Genomic DNA, 10,000 nt, shown 5'->3' on the forward strand with positions numbered 1-10,000 from the left:
ATCTAAATCTAAACCTGTTTTCATGTTGGATCATCTCCGCGGTGACGGACGGACTCACATCGACTAAAATTAAAAACTGATCACATCAGCAGAGACGACCAATCACGTCAACGCTGGAACACCTGCAAACCAATCAAAGTCACATCCACACTCACAGCAGGAGACCCTGTCAAACCGGAGGGGGCGGGGTCAGGCGTGAGCGTGGTTAAGAGCCCAAACGTGGTTACAAGGAGCTCGGGTGTCCCCATGGTGATATGGGTGGAGCCTCTAATCTAGCAACAGTACTTCCTGGTGAGGGCGGGGCTTAATAGAGGGTTACTTCCTGGTAATATTTCTGTTTTGAATACATCTTGGAGGTTGTTCTTCTCGTCGTCACGGTAACACGTTACATCAGTGACTTGTTTCGTTAAAACGACATCTGTCTGAGCGAACATGAACGCCTGCATGCCAGACCTGGCTGAGGATCATGGGAAACGTAGTGCAGAACAGGTTCAGCTTTGAGTCGAGGCTCAGGTGTCTGCTAACTATGGATGGCGTTAAATCAACGACCCGTTTCATGTCACAGGTGAGCAGGAGAGTGACACACCTGCACACACACGACTTCAACCTGACATTGTTAGGTGTCTTTGTGCTTTCAAACAGCTAAATCAAAGGTGACGCCGGATTCACACAGAACAGGTGATGTCATCCTTTAACCTGATGATGTCATCAGTCCAGAACACTACCCGCGTTTAACACGTCACGTTAACTGAAGGACTGTTAAGTGCTGCTGGTGCATTCTGGGACATGTAGGATCCAGTGTGTGGGGAGGTGGTGTGTTTACTGTCAGGGCCGTGGTGCGTTTAAGGTGCTCATGTTGAACTGAGGTTTCATTTTCAAACTTTATTGATCCCTGCCGGAGCTTTATTGACCGTCGTCGTCTCCACCCAAAGCAGCGAGAGATATCGATCGATAACTTTATTTACACACAGAGACAAACGGCTCATCAGCCACATGAGGAACAACAACAGATCACTGCAGTGTTGCAACAGCACACACTTACATCTGTCATGAATCAACCACAACAACAGCGTGAACATGTGGCGCCCCCGCCTGGCTGTGAGGGAGCAGCGCAGGCCGGGCCGAACTACAGAAAATGGTAGATTGGGTATAAACCTGGCTTCTCTAATCGCCTCCTTGTGTGCCTGGAACATCTTCACGTTGTTCATGTTGGACTGCCAGTACTTCACGTAGCCGCCGTGGTCCGCCGTCAGCATCCACATGTCGTTATGAGACCAGGTCATGGCCCGGACCGGACTGTCATGGGCCTGCGGGGAAGGGGGGGGAGAGGTCAGTCAGACAGCTGCTGGAAAGATGGCGCTAAGAGTACATGATATCACAGTTCAATGACTCGACTTTAATGAACCAGGTCAGTTTGACCAGAACCAACACAGGAGGCTAACAGGGTGCTAACAGTAGGCTAACAGGAGTTTAACAGGGTGCTAACAGTAGGCTAACAGGAGGCTAACAGGGTGCTAACAGTAGGCTAACGGGAGTTTAACAGGGTGCTAACGGGAGTTTAACAGGGTGCTAACGGGAGGTTAAGAGGGTGCTAACGGGAGGTTAAGAGGGTGCTAACGGGAGGTTAAGAGGGTGCTAACGGGAGGTTAACAGGGTGCTAACGGGAGGTTAACAGGGTGCTAACGGGAGGTTAAAAGGGTGCTAACAGGGTGTTAACGGGAGGTTAACAGGGTGCTAACGGGAGGTTAACAGGGTGCTAACGGGAGGTTAACAGGGTGCTAACGGGAGGTTAACAGGGTGCTAACGGGAGGTTAACAGGGTGCTAACGGGAGGTTAAAAGGGTGCTAACAGGGTGTTAACGGGAGTTTAACAGGGTGCTAACGGGAGGTTAACAGGGTGCTAACGGGAGGTTAACAGGGTGCTAACGGGAGGTTAACAGGGTGCTAACGGGAGGTTAACAGGGTGCTAACGGGAGGTTAAAAGGGTGCTAACAGGGTGTTAACGGGAGTTTAACAGGGTGCTAACGGGAGGTTAACAGGGTGCTAACGGGAGGTTAACAGGGTGCTAACGGGAGGTTAACAGGGTGCTAACGGGAGGTTAAAAGGGTGCTAACAGGGTGTTAACGGGAGGTTAACAGGGTGCTAACGGGAGGTTAACAGGGTGCTAACGGGAGGTTAACAGGGTGCTAACGGGAGGTTAACAGGGTGCTAACGGGAGGTTAAAAGGGTGCTAACAGGGTGTTAACGGGAGTTTAACAGGGTGCTAACGGGAGGTTAACAGGGTGCTAACGGGAGGTTAACAGGGTGCTAACGGGAGGTTAACAGGGTGCTAACGGGAGGTTAACAGGGTGCTAACGGGAGGTTAAAAGGGTGCTAACAGGGTGTTAACGGGAGTTTAACAGGGTGCTAACGGGAGGTTAACAGGGTGCTAACGGGAGGTTAACAGGGTGCTAACGGGAGGTTAACAGGGTGCTAACAGGGTGTTAACGGGAGTTTAACTGGGTGCTAACGGGAGGTTAACAGGGTGCTAACGGGAGGTTAACAGGGTGCTAACGGGAGGTTAACAGGGTGCTAACGGGAGGTTAACAGGGTGCTAACGGGAGGTTAACAGGGTGCTAATGGGAGGTTAACAGGAGGCTAACAGGGTGCTAACGGGAGGTTAACAGGAGGTTAACAGGGTGCTAAATGGAGGTTAACAGAGTGCTAACTGGAGGTCAACAGGAAGCTAGCGGGAGGTTAACATGGTGCTAACAGGAGGCTAACAGGAGGTTAACATGGTGCTAACAGGAGGTTAACATGGTGCTAACGGGAGGCTAACATAGTGCTAACGGGAGGCTAACAGGAGGTTAACAGGGTGCTAATGGGAGGTTAACAGGAGGCTAACAGGGTGCTAACGGGAGGTTAACAGGGTGCTAAATGGAGGTTAACAGAGTGCTAACTGGAGGTCAACAGGAAGCTAGCGGGAGGTTAACATGGTGCTAACAGGAGGTTAACATGGTGCTAACAGGAGGTTAACATGGTGCTAACGGGAGGCTAACATAGTGCTAACGGGAGGCTAACAGGAGGTTAACATGGTGCTAACGGGAGGCTAACATGAGGTTAACATGGTGCTAACGGGAGGCTAACATGGTGCTAACGGGAGGCTAACATGGTGCTAACGGGAGGCTAACATGGTGCTAACAGGAGGTTAACATGGTGCTAACGGGAGGCTAACAGGAGGTTAACATGGTGATAACGGGAGGCTAATAGGAAGTTAACATGGTGCTAACGGGAGTTTAACATGGTGCTAACGGGAGGCTAACGGGATGCTCACACATTTAGGTAAAGGTCAACAGACGAACAGGTGAGTGTTTACCTGAAGGATGGTCTCAAAGTTAAAGGTGAGGCCGTTCCACAGAGTGAACTCTCCACTGGATGCCCCGGTGACCAGACGCCGACCTTCAGGAGTCCACTGCACGCACACACACACACACACAAGATACACACACTGTCATTATTCTGTGCTGCTGAGCTCAGAGCTGCTCAGTTTACACTCAGAAAAGCTCCAGTCTTTCAGAATAAAAGCTCAGACTTAGTAAACAGGAAGTGATGCAGCAGCAGCTCACCCGGATCACAAACACGGGACACTTGACTTTGTTGGTGGAGGTTCGGACAAATTTTGTGGTGACGGCGTTCATCGGGTTGTTCGGCATGCCCAGAGGAGGAACAAGCTGAGGGACGGACACACACACGGACACACACACGGGCAGAAAGAGAGAGATTGAACCCGGGTGAAAAGAGTCAGGTATGTAGCGACCCCAATCAGCAGGCTGTCGTCTGAAGCACACGCCTCATGACTCTTCATTTAATGCATGAAATGGTCGAGTGACGCTAAGAGCGCCCTCTGCTGGATCAAACCGCAAACAACAGAAAGATAAGAAGGCTGAGTGTGATGAACTTTCTGGAAGGTGTTGGCGGTGTGGCGCCTGCTCAGTTGTTGTTGGTGGCGTCCGCACGCTGTTTGACCTCAAAGGCCAAACACTGTGCAGCGTCCCGGCCGCCCGTGTAAAGACTTTGATGATGGACTCACCTCGTTGTAACAGCCAGCGTCGGGCTGCACGGCTCTGAAGTCTCGGTGGTCACGCTGCCACAGACGATTCTGAGAACACAAACAGACCAATCAGATGGAACCACCAGCTGAACTGGTCCCAGTTAGAGCAGTGTCAGGTTTCATGGATTCAAACCCAGGTTCAACTTTCACACTTAAAGGAGCAGTCTGTCACTTTGCCCCCTGGTGTTATAAACAGGTACTGCAGTCTGCCCCCTGGTGTTATAAACAGGTACTGCAGTCAGTCACTCTGACCCCTGGTGTTATAAACAGGTACTGCAGTCTGCCCCCCTGGTGTTATAAACAGGTACTGCAGTCTGCCCCCTGGTGTTATGAACGGGTACTGCAGTCTGCCCCCTGGTGTTATAAACAGGTACTGCAGTCTGCCCCTGGTGTTATAAACAGGTACTGCAGTCTGCCCCCCTGGTGTTATAAACAGGTACTGCAGTCTGCCCCCTGGTGTTATGAACAGGTACTGCAGTCTGCCCCCTGGTGTTATAAACAGGTACTGCAGTCTGCCCCTGGTGTTATAAACAGGTACTGCAGTCTGCCCCCTGGTGTTATAAACAGGTACTGCAGTCTGCCCCCTGGTGTTATAAACAGGTACTGCAGTCTGCCCCCTGGTGTTATAAACGGGTACTGCAGTCTGCCCCCTGGTGTTATAAACAGGTACTGCAGTCTGCCCCCTGGTGTTATAAACAGGTACTGCAGTCTGCCCCTGGTGTTATAAACAGGTACTGCAGTCTGCCCCTGGTGTTATGAACAGGTACTGCAGTCTGCCCCCTGGTGTTATAAACAGGTACTGCAGTCTGCCCCCTGGTGTTATAAACAGGTACTGCAGTCTGCCCCCTGGTGTTATAAACAGGTACTGCAGTCTGCCCCCTGGTGTTATAAACAGGTACTGCAGTCTGCCCCCTGGTGTTATAAACAGGTACTGCAGTCTGCCCCCTGGTGTTATAAACAGGTACTGCAGTCTGCCCCCTGGTGTTATAAACAGGTACTGCAGTGGTTTACCTCCAGGTGTCTGATGACTGACGGGTTGTAGTCGATGGTTTTGCGGTTCACGGCCTTCCTCATGCGTTTCCCGTCGAAGGTGAGCTGCTGCATGGCCTGCTGCTGGGCGAAGTCCGGCCGCTTGTAGAACACCTGCCGCGGCGCCTGGTGCTGAAACCGCGGCATGTGGAAAAACCGCTGCGGCGAGCCGATGTCCGTCGCCATGTTGACAGCTATACCTGCAGGATGGGAACACAGACGGTCCAAACAATCAACACGAGATAACCAATACACACCGACACCGCTCGCCACTGCCGTCCAGCCTCATGTTGACCTATGAACTGTAACAGTGGGAGGATGGCGTCCTGTAGCACGCTGCATGTTGTCAGTGTTAGCAGACGGAAGGAGCAATGTAAAGACACGTGCTTGTTAACCCAACTGAAGGCTAGCGTTGTTAGCAATGCTAGCTTAGCCACATGATGCGTCACGATTTGTCCACCTGTGATTCTGCGTTCATCACTCGTGCTGCATATCGCTAAGACATGGCGCCCGCACACAGAGGTCAGCCTCCGTGCCTCAGGTACGAGCTACATAGCCACTGACGACCGGACACCAGAACGTGTTTGAGCACACCTCTTCAAACTGTGCCAGGTCATGTGACTCCACCGGTTAACACACGGCCAGGCATCAACCAATCATAAGTCAGCTGCAGCTCTCCCTACGACACGCACGAGTGCACACACGCCCCCCCCCCCTTAAAGAAACAGATATACGAACTCTTCTTCTGCAGTTACACTGCACTGTGTGTGTGTGTGTGTGTGTGTGTGTGTGTGTGTGTGTGTGTGTGTGTGTGTGTGTGTGTGTGTGTGTGTGGGTGGATTTAACAGACTGGGGCGCCAACATTAGAGCGTCTGATGTCAGACGTGAAGGACTGACTGATTCTACTATCAGACAGTTTGATGACATCACAGCGGCGGGCCGTGACCTTTTAGACTCAGGTGAGAGTAGAAAAGGTGTTTCTGATGAAGATCATGATTTAGACTCTGTCTGATATAAAAAGGTGTTTCTGATGAGGATCATGATTTAGACTGTCTGATATAAAAAGGAGTTTGATGATGGAGTAAGATCAATCCGCTTGTTTGAGGTTAAAACGTGTCAGACACGGCGCTCCAATGAAAAGAGGTTTTGTAATGCTTCACTTCCTGTATGAAACACGATCCGCCCGTCGACCACGAAGGAAACCGTCCGACCCACTGACCATCCAGCCCATCGTGATATGACCACAGCAGCACTTCTCTGTCAGCAGAGGGCGCTACATGGACTACATGGCTCTGACCCAGTGTCCTTCTCTGATCTGAAGTCTGCTCCATGTGCTGACTCGTCGACCAGTCTGAAGAAGAAGGTTCATCAAGACAGCGAGCTGCAGTCTGAGCGTCTGCTGCACCGCGCTTCACTCTCCAGTCTGTACAGGATCTTCAAACATGGCTGCCACGCTCCAGTGTGACATCACACGTCCACTCTGAAGCGAGCGCCAACCCAACGTCACACATTTCAAACTGAGCTCAACACTGACCACCCGCGTCACTGAACACTTTACATCAACAGACTGTTACCATGACAACCAGCTGCCCCCATTCCTCAGGACTACAAAACATCTGATCTGGCGACAAAACCTGGTTCAAAAACGACTCGACAAAATGTTTTATAAACAGGCAAGAACTACGCATCCCACAATGCACTGCAAACAATCCCTCTTCTCAACGTTCCAGTTACCTCGGATCTCGGAGCTTAAAAAGACGACATACCTGGATTAACAGAGTTCTGGTTACAAGTCGGAAAAGTAAACATGGCCGCCTCGAGGAGGTCCTTTGTTTAGTTACTATGACGACACACAGCGTGACCAACAACACGTCCACGGAGAGAACGACACCATCAGAGTGATTTAATCACAAATCATAAATAGTTTCAACTTTAAGGTCTCCATCCATGCAGGTGGCAGCCATGTTGGATCTGATTCCGACTTGAAGGGGCGTTCCTGATGACGCATCAGACCGGTGAGAGCAGCTTGAACGCAGCCTTAAGGTGTAACATGGTTAAATATATTCATTACATTCACAGACACAGAACAAAGTACTGATCGCTGCCTGCTGAACAAACGATCCACAGAGCGGCGCTGACACCTGGACCACAAGCTCCACCAATCACAAACGTCTCCTACACACACACACACACACTGTAGGACAGGAGCCGTGAGGTCACAAAGAAACCAGACCAGAAACCATTGAGTCACACTCAGGTAACTCCTGGTCAGTCTACCTGTGATGGTTATGACATCACAGCTAATCAGCCAATCCACTACAGAGAAAGTGAAGGGGATATTTGAGCTATAAAAAACGCCACCTGATGGAAGGACAATCTGATTTAACATCCTGTTTTTAATGTGAACTGTGTTTATTGTTAAACGGAGTCTGTGTGAATAAAGTTGATCATCTTCAAACGATCACCTCAGTGGTTCTGTTTCACTGTCCCTGCTCTTTAATGTCTCTGTATGAAGGATACAGTTTAAACTGTTACAAGTGGAGATGAACAGGTTTAAAATCATGTTTCTGTCTGCAGCACGAGGTCTCACACACACACACACACACACACACACACACACACACTATAATGTTCAAACACACGCAGCTAGTGTTTGATCCCCGAGCAGTTCATGTTTATTATTAAAGTTAATCATGTTTATTTTTAACAGTTAATCATGTTTATTTTTAACAGTTAATCATGTTTATTTTTAACAGTTAATCATGTTTATTTTTAACAGTTAATCATGTTTATGTTTAACAGTTGGTCGTGTGTTGTTAACAGTTAATCATGTTTTGTTATTTAAAGTGATTGTTTATGATCATGTCTGCCCTGAGATCACGCTGCTAACACGGTGAGCTGTATGCTAACATGCTAACTGTTAGCAGAAAGCTCAGCATGTAAACACACTGCTGCTGCTGCGCTCAGCTGTCTTTACACCAACATTACATTTAAAGTCTTCATTTATAAAGTACACAGCTGCAGAGTTCTCAGACACTTTGGGGTCTTATGACTGTTTCGTCGTGTTTAATGGCGGCTCGCTCGTTGCTACAACAACGGCTAAAAGACTCACCTCCAATCAATCCGCTGCAGAGTTAGCTACCTAGCTGTCATTAGCTACAGGCTTCCGGTAACGTTTCCCCTGAACAATCATGAACGGCTCAAACTTTATTCAACTCAAAGATTCTCAACGTTTGTCACGTTAGCCACCAGCACACTCCATCATGACGCCTCTTCTCCTTCTTCTCGGCCCTGAAGTGAAGCATCACGGGAAGTTTTCACAACGGGCGGGAGTTCGCGCCGTCATGGCGCAAAGGATTATGGGAAAGTGAGTTCGAAAACACAATATCGCTGCCTCCCGGCGCGGTTACAGTTTTTATTCTTTGTGCTACATTCAAACAATAGTCTGTAGCGATCAAACATTAAACATTATTAAAACATATTTATGTCTTCTCATCTTTTTCGGGCTTTGTAGATAATAATATTAAAGCTACTTTTATATTAATACAATAATAAATATTAATATTTAACCTCCAAAGAAGTAACTTCCGGTGCAGAAGAAACTCCTACTACGTCAGAATGCTGTTCACAGACGGCTCACGGACAGCAGGGATGCTTTACAATGTTTTCAAAGTGTACCTGGAGAGAAAAGATGAGCATGTGTGAAACAACGGGCATTTTAAAATAGTATGAAGTATTGTTTCCTCTACAGAGCAGGACACACAGCTCAGCAGTCTAGGAGTTAACTATTAATGACAACAGGAGGTGGAAAATAAACCAAGTACACAAAGATGTCAGTAAATATAGAAGCAGGTTTTGAACCCAGAACAACATAAGTGTGTTTCTTACACTGGTTATTGTATTAACCTGAATAATACTGAATCAGAATCTGTTTTATTTGTCAGGTATGTTTAACACATATTTAACTTTAGACTGTGCTCTGTTTGGACCAATGTAAACATTAAATTATAACAATGAACTACACATGTAACACATCATGTTTGCTTTTATTTATCAAAGGCAGACAGAACACTGTTTCCTGTACAGACATCAGGGTTGGCTTATTAACTGTTGCCTTCACAGCTTCTCAGCCATTTTAAAGTGAAGTCCAGTGAAGAGGCCACAGAAGACAGCAGGAGCTGGAGGAGGGAGAAGACTACTCTCTGGAAGGCAGCAGGACACCACACATGATCCTGTATCAAGTGTCAAATAATCAAAGACTAATATGTAAAAGACTAAAAAAGAATGAAAGTAAATGACAAGTACAGTGAAATAAGGTGATGATGTTTACTCGAGCTATTGATTAGGAAGAAGGTTAATATCATCCATCCATAACAAGCTATCTTAACTCCCACAGATAAATCACTGATCAGCTTGTGACCTCTGTGTCTTCTTCAGACTCCTCCTCCTCCACAGGTAAAGAGTCAGCTGATCTCCTCCACAGGTAAAGAGTCAGCTGATCTCCTCCACAGGTAAAGAGTCAGCTGATCTCCTCCACAGGTAAAGAGTCAGCTGATCTCCTCCACAGGTAAAGAGTCAGCTGATCTCCTCCACAGGTAAAGAGTCAGCTGATCTCCTCCACAGGTAAAGAGTCAGCTGATGTAACTGTGTGTTCATGGCTTCTTTTGTCACATTACTCAGTAATAGCATGAAAATGATCATAGATGAATCATCATTAGTCATATTCATTTAGTTATCTTTCTCTCTGATCTGGAGGATTGCGCCTCTTCGCCTATAGCGCGCGCTCACTGAGCGGCACCGCTCTGTCCAATCAGATCAGCGCTGAGCAGAGGGCGCACGAGACCAGCCGTTCCGATCGTCTCGAGCGCGTTCTCCTCCTCCT

General features: G+C 48.2%; 2 protein-coding genes across 5 annotated transcripts in view; one reads left to right on the plus strand and one right to left on the minus strand.

Moving 5' to 3' along the window:
- wdr33 (WD repeat domain 33) overlaps positions 1-8,458 on the minus strand; it is a 15,950-nt gene extending 7,492 nt beyond the window's left edge. For all 3 annotated transcript variants that reach the window (XM_079349038.1, XM_079349037.1, XM_079349036.1), the window contains exons 1-6: positions 8,231-8,458; positions 5,101-5,318; positions 4,069-4,137; positions 3,605-3,709; positions 3,355-3,450; positions 1,156-1,307 (exon numbers count right to left, since the gene is read on the minus strand). In XM_079349038.1, coding sequence (XP_079205164.1) covers positions 1,156-1,307; positions 3,355-3,450; positions 3,605-3,709; positions 4,069-4,137; positions 5,101-5,304 — 626 coding nt within the window. In that variant the 5' untranslated portion in view covers positions 5,305-5,318; positions 8,231-8,458. The remainder of the gene's footprint in view (positions 1-1,155; positions 1,308-3,354; positions 3,451-3,604; positions 3,710-4,068; positions 4,138-5,100; positions 5,319-8,230) is intronic.
- A 1,457-nt stretch (positions 8,459-9,915) lies between these two features.
- Positions 9,916-10,000, plus strand: part of LOC306827329 (uncharacterized protein) — a 7,015-nt gene continuing 6,930 nt past the window's right edge. For both annotated transcript variants that reach the window (XM_079349058.1, XM_079349059.1), the window contains exon 1: positions 9,916-10,000. This exon is cut by the window's right edge and continues 13 nt beyond it. The gene's annotated coding sequence lies outside the window, so the exon portion shown is untranslated.

Source organism: Symphodus melops (genome assembly GCF_947650265.1).
Source record: "Symphodus melops genome assembly, chromosome: 7".
Lineage (NCBI taxonomy): Eukaryota > Metazoa > Chordata > Actinopteri > Labriformes > Labridae > Symphodus > Symphodus melops.